This window comes from Apteryx rowi, unplaced genomic scaffold, assembly GCF_003343035.1.
Source record: "Apteryx rowi isolate R43461 unplaced genomic scaffold, aptRow1 scaffold_413, whole genome shotgun sequence".
Classification (NCBI taxonomy): Eukaryota; Metazoa; Chordata; class Aves; order Apterygiformes; family Apterygidae; genus Apteryx; species Apteryx rowi.
In genome coordinates, this window is record NW_020450645.1 from 153,870 (window position 1) to 168,620 (window position 14,751).

At 40.1% G+C, this 14,751-nt stretch overlaps 1 protein-coding gene across 1 annotated transcript; it reads left to right on the forward strand.

Annotated features, from left to right (window-relative positions):
• Positions 1-1,683: 1,683 nt before the first annotated feature.
• SFT2D2 (SFT2 domain containing 2) lies at positions 1,684-12,026 on the forward strand. Its single transcript, XM_026075913.1, has 8 exons — positions 1,684-1,835; positions 2,224-2,310; positions 2,614-2,699; positions 3,765-3,846; positions 5,704-5,739; positions 5,854-5,912; positions 6,688-6,717; positions 7,362-12,026. Exons 1-8 carry the CDS (start codon positions 1,773-1,775, stop codon positions 7,399-7,401), a joined length of 483 nt encoding a protein of 160 aa, XP_025931698.1. The 5' UTR covers positions 1,684-1,772; the 3' UTR covers positions 7,402-12,026.
• The last annotated feature ends 2,725 nt before the right edge of the window (positions 12,027-14,751 follow it).

Here is a 14,751-nt window from a genome sequence, read left to right on the forward strand (position 1 = left end):
GGAGAATAAAAAGGAAGGAAACAACAAATGGGGATGAAGGCATATTTTGCCTGTGAAAGCAAATCATGGCACTTTTTTATTCTAAGTGTACACTATTTTACATGCCTTAGAGGCTTATAAAAACACACTTTAAAGTCAAAGCTGGTAGTGACTAAGAGGGCATCTGGCAAAGTGCTGGCAAGAATGAAATTATATCTGCATTTCTTACTTAAAACTTTCAGGTTTGGTGAGTGATGTTGACATTAAGCTTTATGGGGCTGTAGTGGGGAAAATGGGGAAAAACCACAGAATCGACACCTAGTGTTGAGAACAGTGCTGTGCATGTTTAGCTTATATTGTGTATTTTATGCTGTCCATCGCACTTACTGATTTGTGACCTGCTGATACAGTTGTCTTGACTGGACTTAAATCCCTGAATATATAGATAAGTGATATCCATCTATTTTGGGTGCTGTGCATTTGAGTGGAACACACATGTTGGAGAAATCACAAGACTATGTTCAGAAAGTTAGAGTTCCCACAAAGTAAAACATGGAGCGCTTCTTGTGACTGTTATAACATGTAGGTTATCAAGAAGCAGTAAAATTAAAGTGGTGTTCTACAAGCTCTCTGGTGCAAATTTTCTAGAGAACAGAACCAGATCAGATGTATAATTTTGGGGGGAGAGAGTGGGGTAATTCTCCAGCTGTTCTGTGGCGAGTTTAACATGTGGCAGTTTATATTCTTACTTGTATGTTGCTAAATAAAATTTACCCAATATTTTATAGTTCTGTTTTTATCTGAGCAAAATAAAATGAAATAACTACTTGTGATGCTGAACTTTGCCTGATAATCGAAATGTTGCGTCCATGTATCTTTTATAGCCTGTCATGAGAACTACTCAGCTTGGTGGTGAAAATAAGCTGGAGGCTTTTCCACAACAGTGGGAGGCCCATGAGATGGATGGAAAATAAAATCTACAGGACTATTAATATAAGCTTCGCTATTAGCAAATAACAGATTCAAGCCTCATGGGAGGAGATAAGATATAACTAGAAAAGTAAAACTGGCAGAGAGTGGATTCTCTTTTCTGAAGTTTGGAAAATATGAGGGTATTGTATGTTTCAGCTATTTGTATGCTTATAATTTGTTATAGTTCTTGAAGAGTTAGAAGCGTCTGACTCTTACAGAAGGTGGGAGTGTTTACTATCTCTTAAAAAAAAAAACAGTAAATGACAATGAAGATGAATTCTCTGCCGTGAAAACCAGGGCTTGGTGCTGGGCTGATCTTTCTTAATCTCACCGCTTTTGAAGGTTTCTAACACTAAAGCTCACCGACCTGTTAGAGGACCTGTGCGATGCAGGGAGAGGACAGGGCCGCTCGCCCGCGGCGGGGCTTCGCTTGCCGAGCAGCCGTCCTGCCGGCCGGACCTCGTCCCAGGGGGGCTGTGGGCGTTGCACCCTCCGCCGCGGGTGTGAAGCCAACGGGAAGAAACCCCAAATACCCCTCGGAGAGGCTGAGCGGCCTGGAGGGGGCTGCGTTTGCCCCCCTCACCGTCAGGCAGCGGTTACCCTGCGGGCAGCGGGCGTCCCCCCGGCGAACTACAGCCCCCAGCAGGCCCCGCGGCGGCGGCGGCGGCCTTTATCTACCTGCTGAGCGCAGGTAGCCCGCGGCGGCGCGGTGCATGCTGGAGCTTGTAGTCCCGGTGGAGGGGAGAGCGGCGCGGCGCGGGGCAAGGCAAGGCAAGGCAAGGCAAGGCAAGGTCGCCGGGGCGCGGGCCGACGCGGGCAGCATGGACAAACTGAAGCGGGTGCTGAGGGGGCAGGACGCGGAAGAGCCGAGCGGCCTGGCCGAGGTAACGGCCCGTTCCCCTTGCATCTGCCTCCCCGCGTGTGGCGGCTCTGTCGGCGGGGAACCTGGGTGGCGGTTGGCGGGTCACGGTTGGCAGATGGCGGTTGGCGGGGGCGCGGCGGCGAGGCGAGGCCCCGCGCCGCTCCTCAGCGCCGCCGCGGCCGTCCCGGGCGCGGGTCGGCCCTCGGCGGGACACTGCGGCCGCGGCCCCGCGCTGGGCCTCGCTGCCCGGCGCGCCGCCGCGGGGCGGGGGGCGGTGGCGGTTCGCCTGCAGCCGCTTTCCAGGCGGGTAACCCGAAGTAAAAAGAGGAAAAAAGAGAGAGAGAGGAAAAAAAAAGGCCAGCGGGTTCATATTCAGTAAATAACTTTTTCTTTTCCCTCCCTGTCTGTAGGTTATTGATGCAACTTCATTAAGTTGGGGCACCAGAGTTAAAGGCTTTGTTGCTTGTTTTGTAATAGGATGCCTCTGCTCTGTCTTGGTAAGGACTTTTTGCTAGGTCTCTTTCCTCCCGACCCTCATACTTGAGTTTGAAGAGGCTTAATAAATACGGGCTGTGGTGGTGTGCTGTTGCTCGGATTTGAGCCTCTGCAGACATCTGACTCAGCTCCACAGTTGGATGAAAGGTGTTAATTGTTACAAAGAATGCCAATAAACACAACTGATGTTTTTTGTGGCTCTGCACTTTGGACTTAAGTTTTCTTCATGCTTCTTTTGTGTTGTGATGCTTATTGGATATATTTCTTCTGCAATACAAAAACTTTTTTTTAATGTTCCTTTTTAGGGCAGTTGTCTGCTGTGGATACCAAAGAAAGGATTGATTCTCTTTGCAGTGTTTTACACATTGGGGAATATTGCATCTATTGGGAGGTAACAATTTTGTTTAAAGCACTTGCCTAATAAAGGCAGGAAATTGGAGTAGAATGACAGGTGATGGTGCATGAGTGGCGGAAACAGTTGCATTTGTGTGAGGATGTTTGCTTATGTAGATCATTCTCTTGTTGCTAACTCTTAAGGAACAACACTGTTCCAGTACTGTCTTCAAATAGCAATAAAATTTGTTATTTTGTTTGTTATTAGCCAATGCATTCAAGATTAAAGTTACTCAGCAGTAAAAAGAATCACACTCATGCTTTAAACTTTGAGGTTATTTCCTCTCTCTCCCCAGGATAAAAATAATTCTTTGTCATGTTGTGTTCTGTAATGGTCAGTGTTTTTTGGTGAATGACTGCCTGGGGCAGTCTGAGGTAGACCTGTTTACAATGGACATGAAAGCTTATCAAAGTCAGTGTGGCTATGTTTCAGGAACCTTTATGAATGACATAACTTTGTAAGCTAGGGAAGCTTAACAGGGAGCTAGAAAGCGGAAGGAGTGGAACTGGAAATAGTATGGTAGCTATGCATGAGATTAAAAAAATACCACCTCAGATAAAACTTTCACCTTGTAAAACCCATGCTATATTAATCATGGGCTCATCAAAAGAGGGATGCAAATCTGGTGAGGGATCAGAGAACAGGTGCAGGCCTGAAAAGAGTCCTTTATGTAGAGAGACCGATACAGATTGCCTGCAGTCTCATGCACAGTCTCTGAGGCTGCTGTTTTGAAGAGCAGGTTAACAAGCATCTGTCAAGAATGATCTAGCTGATCTTGACCTCTGCTTCTAGCCTGACAGCTCTGCTTTGCTTATATTAATCATAACTTAACAAATGTGAATAAAGATGTGGAATAAATAGCTTAGACAAAGAAGAGCAGGAAGGAACATTGTACGTTCTGTTTCTTTTGTTGTTATGCAGTATTTTTTTACCATAATAACATAGCATATTGGTAAACTATATGACAGCAGACAACTTAACAAAATAAACCTCCTTTAATTGGGATCTAATTTCACTTATGCCTCTAGATTTTCCTTGTTCATCTTGTTTTCTTTTTTGCAGCACTGCTTTCCTCATGGGACCAATGAGGCAACTGAAAAAGATGTTTGAGCCTACTCGTTTGATTGCTACGGTTGTTATGCTAGTAAGTATCAAAGGAATCCCTCTTACTGTGTGCAAACTTGGAAACAATTTCTATTGTAAATTCCTTTCATGGACTTTGATATAACTACCTTTCAAGATGTTGCTTTTAAAAACATCCTGTATATCTGCTATAGTAACAATATATGTGTAATACCAGAAAGGCACTTTCCTGTTATGAAACACTGAGTTGAAGACAGGTTAATATGCTACATGAACATTAAGGATCTGTGGTTTGTATATGTGTGAATCATGCATATAGTTTCAGTGTGCTTGAGGTCATGTTGCTGTCATACTCTCGTGTTGCTTAAAAGAAGATGATAGGCAGGAAACTTCTTATTTATTTTAAGTTGTACAATGGAAGCTGTTAGAAATAGCCTACTCTGCATCACTTTGTCTTCTTATCTCCTATCTGATTTGCTGTAAAGAGCTGTATAGGTATTTTCACCTTGATTAAAATATTAGTTTCATGACAAAGCAACTGGGGAATCTCTGTGGAAGTGACTGAGAATTTTCTGACTCGTTCCTGTTTAAAAGTGCATGTGCTGCTTTTTTTTTTTCCTTGTGTTCCTGCATTTTTCTCTTGGAAAGTTTAAAATTCTGGAAGGTGGTTTAACATATATGTAACTGCCTTTTCATTTTCAGTGTGAATATTGTCAGAGCATTCATTTGGTATCAGTACTTCCTTTTTTCTTTTTAAACATCTAAAGAGGCTGCAGGCAACTGATACAGCTTAAGAAAATCTGCTGTGTATGCTCTTAGCTATACAGCATGCGAAAGGCCCTGTTCTTCTTCCTTCCCCCCCCCCCCCAAAAAAAAAAAAGTATACATTTAAAATGCCTGTAGCTGGGAGTATACCTGGGATATCACTTACTGGAATAAATAAAGCCAGTTCTTGGATGGTATAATATGTAGACAATCATCACCTTAAAACTGCTGGAAAAACTAAATTTAGTATCAATGATCAAGTTGAGGTTAAGTGTATGATTTCTTTGGCAATGAAAATATTATTCACTTGCATATATAATACTAACCTTTTATTTTCTTAACTAAGCAAACAAGTGCAAATCGTAACTTCTAGTAGCACCATGCTATGTGTGCATTGTGAGGCTGAGTTAGACATTGATGAGGGACAGTCAAGTACCAGCGTGTGTCATAGCTAAATAAACTGGCACACCTTAAATTGAAGATGAAGATTTGCGATAAAAGGAGGCTCTTGTTAATCTGAATGTTAAACAGAAAGTAATCCAAGATGACCTATTAGCCTTCAAGATTTTAGTTCAGTGAAGGCACAATGCAACTGTTTTTAAGTGCAAATTTGAATGGCTATGTTGAACTTTGTTGAACAAGACAGCTATTAAGCAGTAGCTAAAAGTACTTGAAAGTGTATTATAACTTTAATTTATACAATTTCAGTAGTTATGTAACTTCAACCCCATGGTAACCCTGAGAGTCAACAGCAAACATGGCATGAGCAGAAGTAGAAAGATTAGAGTTTTAACTGGAAAGTCTTACTTATTAAAAAAAAAAAAAAAAAGTCATGGTATATACATATGATATCAAGAAGTATGTGGGAAGAAGCAGGAACCTACTGATGTTGCAAAAGAGCTGTAGGAACCTCCTGCTATTCTTCCTTTGTAGCTGTGAGCTTACTTTCTGGAAATATCAGGCTGATGTTTCCTCATTAATTCACTTCAGAAATGAAATAGTGCATTTTAAGTAAGGGGAACTCTTAGGAAGATTTGAATAAACTGTGAAATATGTAGTCTGTTTCCACCTTTGTGAAAGAACCCATTACAATGTCATATCTATAAAAATTGGAGAGTTCCTATATTTATTGAAATTGTCTGTTCTCTTCTAGTTGTGCCTTGTACTAACACTGTGTTCTGCTTTCTGGGTGAGTACTTGAGTCCTGGGTGTATATATAACTGGAATATATTTTAAAAATAAGTCTTACATGGTGACCTCATTGTCTGCTTGTTTTTCTGTTTGTTCTTTTTCTTCCTTTCAGTGGCACAATGCAGGACTGGCGCTCCTTTTCTGCATCATGCAGTTTTTTGCCCTGGCATGGTAGGTGACTTCTTCTCCCACTCCATTTTCTATTATGCCTAACCTCAGTCGCTGAATTGCCAGAGGATTTTGACCTTGTATAAGTTAAAAGGAAGGAGAATTTTCCACCTCACTGGTCTAGATGTGAGACAAAGCACCTATAAACAGCTGGCATGTTCTTGCTCTTTACTCTTCTATTTGACTTCAGTGAGTCTGGAGGTGGAGCTTAGGGCTCCATTTTTGGGAGAAATTCCTTTGATTATGTTTAATTTCTGTGAGCTTGAGATAAAACTACTCTCCTCCCGCTCCCCCGCCACCCCTTCTTTTAATCAATGTATTGCTTACTCTTTTGTATTCCCCTTTAGACCATCCTGAGTTTGTCAGGTTAAATGACTAATGTGTGCCAGTCAAATTAAGCATCAGTTTTCTTCAAGTTATTGTATGCTTTGTATAATGTACAAGTAGTACAGAAGTAGTACAGAAACTGGAAGTAGTACAGAAACTGATTAAAAACATCCAGCCACCCTCAAGACTAATCTTATCTGCCTGTAGGCATTGGAGCATGGAGAGTATTGGAGGCAGGAGAACTGTGTTTTAAAATACTTTTACAGTATGCCCCATGACTTAGCCCATCCAGGTTGTAAAACAGTATGGCAAAGATGACTTGCAGGGATATTCATGTCATAGTTGTGCATTTTGCAATTATATCTGTTCAGAGGAACAGAGGGTTATTCCTCTTGTGTGTGACTCTAATATAATCTGACATAACAGTAACTTTTAAAATGTTCCTTCTTAGGTACAGCATTTCCTTCATACCATTTGCAAGGTAAGCCTCCCTCTCCCTTCTCTCTTACCTTTTGTCATCTTAGGGTTTAATGATAGAGAAGATTAGTTATAGGAGTATTTTAATGTATGGTTTTAAAATTTTTTTCTATGGTGGTGTTTTAGGGGGAGGAAACTGTAGTTGGAGCTGAAAATGGGATTAAGCATCTTCTGTAGTGGGAGAATACAATTTAAATGTACCAAAATGAGAAGGCTTCCTATTAAAATATGCAATTGCACTGACCATACACTAAACTTAAGGCTTGCCTTTGGAATATCTGTGTTTATCCAAAATGCTCCTAGATAAGTATATCCTTCTGTGTACCTCTCCCCACAACCCCCTAGAGTATTTGTCTAATGCTTGAGCAAGTAATTTTCTGTCCCATTTAATCAACCTCACTCTTCCTCATTCTACCCCCTCAGGTCTGGCCTAGGGGTGTAATTTCCACTGCAGCTGGGCTGGTGGAGGGTGAGCAGACCTGCCTGTCTTTAGTCTGTTTGTATGGTCACACAAACCGCCTAAGCGTGATTAATGCTTGGCCAGCTGATTTAACGTCAGGAGCGTCAATGGTGTGGTAGTTACATGGAATGAGTCTCATCAAGCAGCATAACTGAGATGACTGTTTTTTCTTTTTCTCCCACTCATAGGGATGCTGTGAAGAAATGTTTTTCAGTCTGTCTGACCTAACAGGAATACTGGATGCTTCACAAAGTTCTCGAAGTATAGTAGAACTATGTTAAGATCGCTATGTATGTGTTTTCCTACTTCTGTTTTAAACACGTGCCTTTTGGCTTATTGTTGGATGTTCCTTGTCTTAAATCCAGTGTGTGCAGTTACTTGTTTTTTGTGAGCAATGATGCCTGTAGGGCAGGGTGCTCGTGTAATTTAAATGAAGCCCAGTCTGGCAGAAGAACTGGGCCGAGTTTTGATGTGATAATTCATGTGTAAAATCATGCATTTGTTTGGTTTTGCAAAATTAGCACTGAAAGTGATGGTATGGAGTCTGTAAAGCAGAGTCCTTGATTCTGGGACTAAACCAGTTTGGAGGATCTGGCTTTCAAGAGAGATCAGTTGCCAACTGATTTTTTTTTTTTTTTTTTTTTTCCTATTGAGAACTTTTCCTATTGAGAGCTCTTCTTTTTAAGTAACTTTCTATCACTTAATCTTTGCACTGTTTACCTTGGATAATGGAATACTGCTGTTCTGTCCTTTTTGTGCCTCTTGCAAAATTTTATGTTTATGATACTGCTAAAAGGTTTAGTTCTAAATGGAAAGACTGTTTTGGAGAGAGTATTTATGAAATGTACGCTTCTTCAATGAAGTATTTCACTTGTGGTTTAGAGTGACAGTGTTTCCTTAAAATACATGAAAGGGACACTTTCCTCTGCAAAAACTTGCTCCTGTGGGAGGAGCACTTGCAAAGTAAGGTAAATAGAAAATTTCTAGCTGCCAGGAACCAGAGTTCATCTTGCCTACAACTAACAGCAGTATAGCACAAGGCAAGAAACTGAAGACTTTCAGATGAAGTGAGGTGCTTCCCTTCTCCCCTAGCTATAGTATAGGAGAAGTGCAAAACTGAGGAAATAATAGGTAAGCTAAGAAAGAATTTGTCCCTTCTCAAAGGACAAACTTTTTGCTGATAAGGTAGAAGTGATAAGGTGTTAAATCGGCAGAGCACTGGGTAGGGAGAAGACACTGTTCTCTTCTGAATTTATAAATAAGCTAAAACTTCAACATGCCTTTTTTGTAAATGAGTTCAGTTTTGTTTCTCCTAAAGCACTCAAACACGCTAGTGCATTTCTTCTGCTTTCAGGAGAAAGGACAACATGCTATGGGCTGCCTTAGTAAAGAAATCATGTAACAGTCAAACGAATGCTGAACGTGCCTCTGGATTAGGATTATTTCATACAGCCAAATTTCAAGGCCAATTTACATTCTCTTATTTTTCTGAGCTATGTATAATCATTTACCCCCAAACCACCGCAATGGTTAATAATGTAATATCTGAGCTCGGATTCCTACTTCTGCTCTATGGGATACTGATTAACCTCTTGACCATCTTCATAACCATTGTTTCCAGCAAGATAGTTTGTTATCCTGTGGAATCTGTATATAAGCTGATGTCTCTCTTTCCACATCTACCTGGAGGTCTGTCACTTAATGCATTGCATTTGCACGGCAAGTGTGTCCTTGACTTGCAGCACAAAGAAGATTTTAACCTAGCAAATGTCTGGATGTACTTGGCAAAAAAGCAAAGCCCACAGTGAAAACAAGTAATCCTGGCTTCCAGAAAGTTACCAGAAACTGAGTTAATTCTAAACCTTAAACTTAAGTGTCCTTCTGTTGACTTAAAGTATAGTACATCCCACTGTCAGGATCCTCTAGAAAAAACATTCTTTTGAGGATGTTATAAAAGGGGGATTTTAACAGGCTTTCTCTGGGTTCCAGCTGACTAGTTGCTCTTACAAAGCTGTTCAGAACAAAAAAATGCCTTCTTCCAAGTGTGGCACCACTATATTGGGAAGAATCAATTATACAGGATGCTGTTCCTCAAGTGCTCTGTTCTGGTGCTTTTATTTCCTAGGAATTGGAAGCTAGTATCAAGATCACTAGGTTGAGTATTACTTTCCTTGAAAGGAAGAATTAGTTAAAGGCCCAGGAGAGACTGGGAATTGAGGGATATTGATACTTCCTTTTTCTTGACTCTGATGTAAGGCAAGTCTCTAAACCATGTGACTTTCTTTTTTTAACAGGGAGTTGGTTCAAAATCTATTTTTCTACTGTTAAGGGACCCTGTGTTAGTCTTTATTAGGACTTTGATAAGGTTTACAGAACTCTCTTGTATAAGGACAACTAAAATGCATCTCTAATGCCTTTCACATTCCAGTATTTGTTTAGTTTTAGTATCTCTGGGTGCTGCTTGAAGACTTTAAGTATAGCATACAATATTTTTCCTGTCCCTCTCCAGGAAAGTGCTCTTAACTTGGATAATCATTCCAGGTTTGTCAGCATAATGGAATTTGACTTCTGGGATTTTTCCCTGTGCTTCAGATCAGAAGGAGTAAAAGCTTTTTGCTTATTTCTTGACCAGCTTGTACAGAGTTGTGGTACCCTGCCTGACTCTAGCAGTTTTCCAGCAAGAACACCAGAACTGTTATGTATGCTGAATATAACTTTTTCAACCAGCATACTAGCTATCTGGAACCTTTTATATGACTGTTGTGAGCACAACCACTTAGAAGTTGAAAATCTAGGCTCTGGAACTACTTAGCTCACTGCCAGTAGATATTGGGTAAACTTGTGATCTGTGGTATGGATTTTTTTTTTCTTCCCTATCCTTTCTAAATCTAGAATTCCAGCTCAACAACTGTTGATTCAAAAAAAAAAAAACAAAAACAAAAACCACCTTTTTCTGATTTCGTAGTACATGTGGCTAAGTAATAGTACCCTTAAGGGAGGGGAAATCAAAGGGAGATGGCAAAGACATAAGTTATCATCAGAGTGCCAGCAGGGTTTGTTGCCCTTTGGTGTTGTAATCTTTTCTTGTGAAGGTCAAATGGTAGGACAGACTCACCATATTCTTGCCAGTATGTGAAAAACACTCAGGGTTTGTCACTTCATCTATAAGTGATTTTTTTGATTTAAAATAACTCTTGTCTGTCAGAACAAAAGCTTTCAGATTCTTACTCATTTGCCAGTAGCTGTGCTCAGATTATTGCCAAGTTTGACAGCAAAAGATTCTTATCTTGTTAAAATACTTTATGCTTTTATTGTACTGCATACTTAATCAAGGAATAAGCTAGTATATAAATATTTCCTCTTGCCCAGTTTCAATCTGAACTAGATCAAACCAAAAAGGCGCCAATTTTTGTTGTCGGTAAAACAAACTTCATGTTAAGTTTTGATATTATCAGCTTGGCAGGAAGTATAGTGGGCATTTCTCAAAGCCCTCCCTAGCTTTCTATCTTAACATTCTTCAAGGTTAAAAAATGTTTGTTGTGTACGCTCTATTGCAAATACAGAAAAGCTTGTATTTTAAATGACTGCAGACATACAGATTGCAAGACTCCCTCCATCAAGTCCTTGCTCAGTTGCCTGGAGCACATAACTCAAGGCTGACTTTCTTAAGGAAACTTGTATGATGGTGGATGCCCATGTCAATAGAATTTAGTGCTCTACTTTTTGAAAGCTTCACCGTAGGTCAACTTGCCTATCTGCTCTTTGATTTGTTGCAGTACAGGTAAAACAACCTTAACCAAGCAGCCTTAGCATACATTTATAGTATGAAGTGTGCGTATTTGGGATCAGGGGACTTTCCAGATCAAGTAGAAATGGAAACTGGGGAGGTGAGGTGGGGATGAGGGAATCTTTTCCCAAAGTGCTGAGATGCTATGCATGAAAATGTGTGAGGGGAATTTCATCATTTCAAGGTTTTGCTCTGGATGACATGATGAAGTCCCCTGTAAATACTGGTATTATCTGAGGTGGTTCTACAGTGATAACGTGAACAATCTGATCTTGTTTAGTATTTACAGTAATAAGATTGCTAATGAGCTATTGCAAAACCCAAAGAAGAGACTTCTGCACCAGGTTAAAACTATCTAAAGAAATCATGTAAAAGAACATGTTTTAGGTTTTATGTGTGGGTAATTATTATGCAAGTTTTGGGGGAGTCTGCAATAGGATGTCTTCCTGCTAGGTGCAGGAAGACAGGCCTGAGTTGATCATAACTTGTGGGTAGATAGCAACAGTCCTATGAGCAAATATGCAGTCTGAAACTCATGTTCTGGAAACTTGGGTATGGGCTCCAAATGTCCTTTTGCTGTGTGATGAGAGATTCAAAGAACCTCTGCTTGGCTTCTGAGAATGGTTCTTGCTCAGTGTTGGTATTTAATTATATTAGTGAAGGTAAGATCACTGTTGCTATTGCAGGCTCTCAAAACTGAGGAGGATGACACTTAAGCACATTTGTCTTAAATATAGATGTTTACAACCCTAGCAAATACTGACCATGTAGAAAGTAAAGCACAGAAATAGTATATTTTCTTAAAACCTTGTGCCTCACTGGGTCATGTGACCAAAACACTAAATTTTTTAAGCAACTGTGGAATTGTTTTGTAAAATAAAAACCAAACTCTCAACAATGTTTTATATATTAGCTGATTATTTGCTGTTGTGCTTTTTCTATGTATTTACCCTGTTTGATTTCTACTTTGATAAACATCTTTTTTCATAACTTGCAACTTTCTCTGTAATTAAGTTAAATCTTTAGACTTATGAATGTTCAGTTTTTCAATAAAGTTGTCATTGCATTTAAATGAATTGCTCTATGGTTAGTATGGAGTTGATGCTGACTCTCCAGCTGATGCTGGAATTGCTATGGGTTTGTTTGTAACTAAGTGGTTATGTCTCTTCCTCATTTCCTTAGGTGTGGACATAATATGTGCTAGCTGAGGGGAATCTTCATATCACCACTGCTGTGCAGCTGCTTCACCCAACATGAATCTAGCTTAAGTGCTTATTGGCATAGCTGCATGCACCTGGAAACTGGCTAGCACAACTACAGTAGTTAACACTGGGTGTGTGTGTGGGGGGGGGGGGAGTTGTGTGTTGTGCCCCCCCACCCCTTTGCATCAAGAATTAATCCAGATGTGCCAGCAGACTACTGGTTTAGTCCACAATACAGAGCAAATAATTCCTGATGCTATTCTGTCAGCAAAGATTAGAGTTACAAAGCAGCATGCCTCTGGCTCTTTGTGGAATGAGCACACTCTGAATGCAGACATATAGTGTAAGTAAAAAGCCAGTGATTTAGGAATACCTGTGTTAGAAATGGGATTAGAGGCAATGATTTTTTAAAAGGCTTTGGCTTTAAGACTTTCAAAAGCATTCCTTTTAGGCTTGTGCCCAAAAGACATCCAAGCAGTTGCTATGGATTTATTTCTCCTTGGCAGTGTATAGGGCTCTGCATTGGGCTGTTCCGTGTATAGTAAACTTAGTCTGCTTTACAGGGCAGACCCAAAGCAGTTGCCTCTTGCTACAGTGATGGTGAGACTTGTGTGCTGTGGAAGACTGAGGTGTCTAGAGAGGACTATTTCGCTTGCCTGATTCAGCCTCCTGCATAATAAACTGTTGAACTTTGCCACATAGTGCTTACATTGAGGTCTTAACAGCTGAATGGTTTAGAAAAACATGAAATCCTGATTTGGTGACTTTAAATTATGAATTATCAGCTGCCCTCTAGGAAAAGCATTTTCTGTTGATGATTTTGCTTCTTGGAAATGCTTTGAAATAGTTTGTCAGTTGTGCTACAGCATACAGCCCCTGAAACATATTTCTACATTTTTGGGGTAGAGTTGTTGGTACCACATTAGAATTTGGTGGAGGCTTCAGTACTCCTAATGTCTGCCTCTTTCTCTTCTCTCTCCACAAGGTTTGACTTGCATCCATAAAATACTCCCTCTTGCAAAAAGTTCAGTGTTAAGGGCTGAGAGGTGTGTGGTCTGTGTGTGTGTGTGTGGTGTGGTTTTTTTTGTCTTTGTTTTCTTCTCTTATTTGTCTTGCCTGTTGAGTTCAGTGTTGGTAGCAGTGTTAGTGGGGTATAGGCTTGTACTTGCCTATCCATATAGGGAACACTCCCCACACTTTCTGAAGAAGGCTTTTGATGAATTAGAGATATGTAACAGGCATATCTAAGCTGCAAATCTTGGGAATGATATTTTTAGTCTGATATTTTTAGTTAGTCTATTTGAAACCCTTTTGATCTTTCATGGGTGCTCTTGTGGCAGCTCTCAGAGTTATTCCTGAGAGTTTGGACTTTAAAAATCTCTGTAGGAACAAGTGTGGAATAGCACTAGTATAGTAGAAAAATGATACATTAAATATATAGCTGGAAGACATGATTTTGATACAACTCTGAAGTGTTATATCTACCAAATATCACAGGGAGTGAAAACTGATACATGCCCATGAAAAAATAAGCTGTTTTCTAGTTGTGTGTAATAGGGTGTGTCAGGGCTCATACCTCAGAGTCAAATACTTAAACTGAGCTATCTTGCATAGTTTTCAAAAAGCTTTGGCTCACACATCCGAGTTTTGCTCTGAGATGTAAGAAGAACGTAAAAGTATGTTTAGAATCTCTCAAGTTCTGTGGTGGTGGTGTTGGCCTTTTTTTTTTTTTTTTTTTACTGTCTAAGTTTAAAAAGGGGGACAGTAATAGTTATTTACTCTGTGGGATAATCTCTGATTGGAGACAGCATTGAAATTCATCAAGTTTGCAGGGCAAAATAGGGAAAACTATTGCTTTTTTAAGATACTTTTATATTTATCACCAACGTGGCTAGATCAGGATTTTGCAGGGGGATGGCCTTTTCTTTTGAAAAAAGCTTTCTCTGGAAGGCTTTCCATGCTCTCTGGACTGATCTCAATTATAAAACCAGGCAGGGAGATAATACTTGAACAGGCTGCCTGCATAACTGCTAAAAACATACCTGGTTGGAATTGCATTGATACTCCCTTCTCTCCACCCCGACATTAATGAAAAAGCTAATCTTCTCTAAGTCTCTTATAACCTAGCAATCTCTTTAAAGGGCTGGGTCCATGATTAAAAAACACCAGGAAAGCAGCTGTCTTTTTATCCTCTTGTAATTATTCCTTGGTAGTTGATAGGTGTTGATTTCCTCAGAGTGTCATGGTGATTGCAGTTACATTTCCCTGCCTCGTTGGGACTGAATGTTCAGAGGGGGTTACTTGTTTCAAAGCTTCGGTGGGAGCTTTGGAGATGGAAAGAGTGAGTCTTGTTTCTGGGATTTCATCTGATCATGAAGAGCTGCCTTTCATTTGGAAGCATGGGTCTAAAGGCAAAAAACAAAACAAAAAAACAACCAGCTATCCAATGTCAGGTGCAAGAAAGGCTTCTTTAATTACCTTATTTTTCCTGCTGTATCTCACCAGCTGTTGGGTTTTAGAACAAGTTTAATTAGAAAGTCAAAAATAATGTCCTGCTTTTTCCGTGTTAGAATTTGGTGAATAATCTTC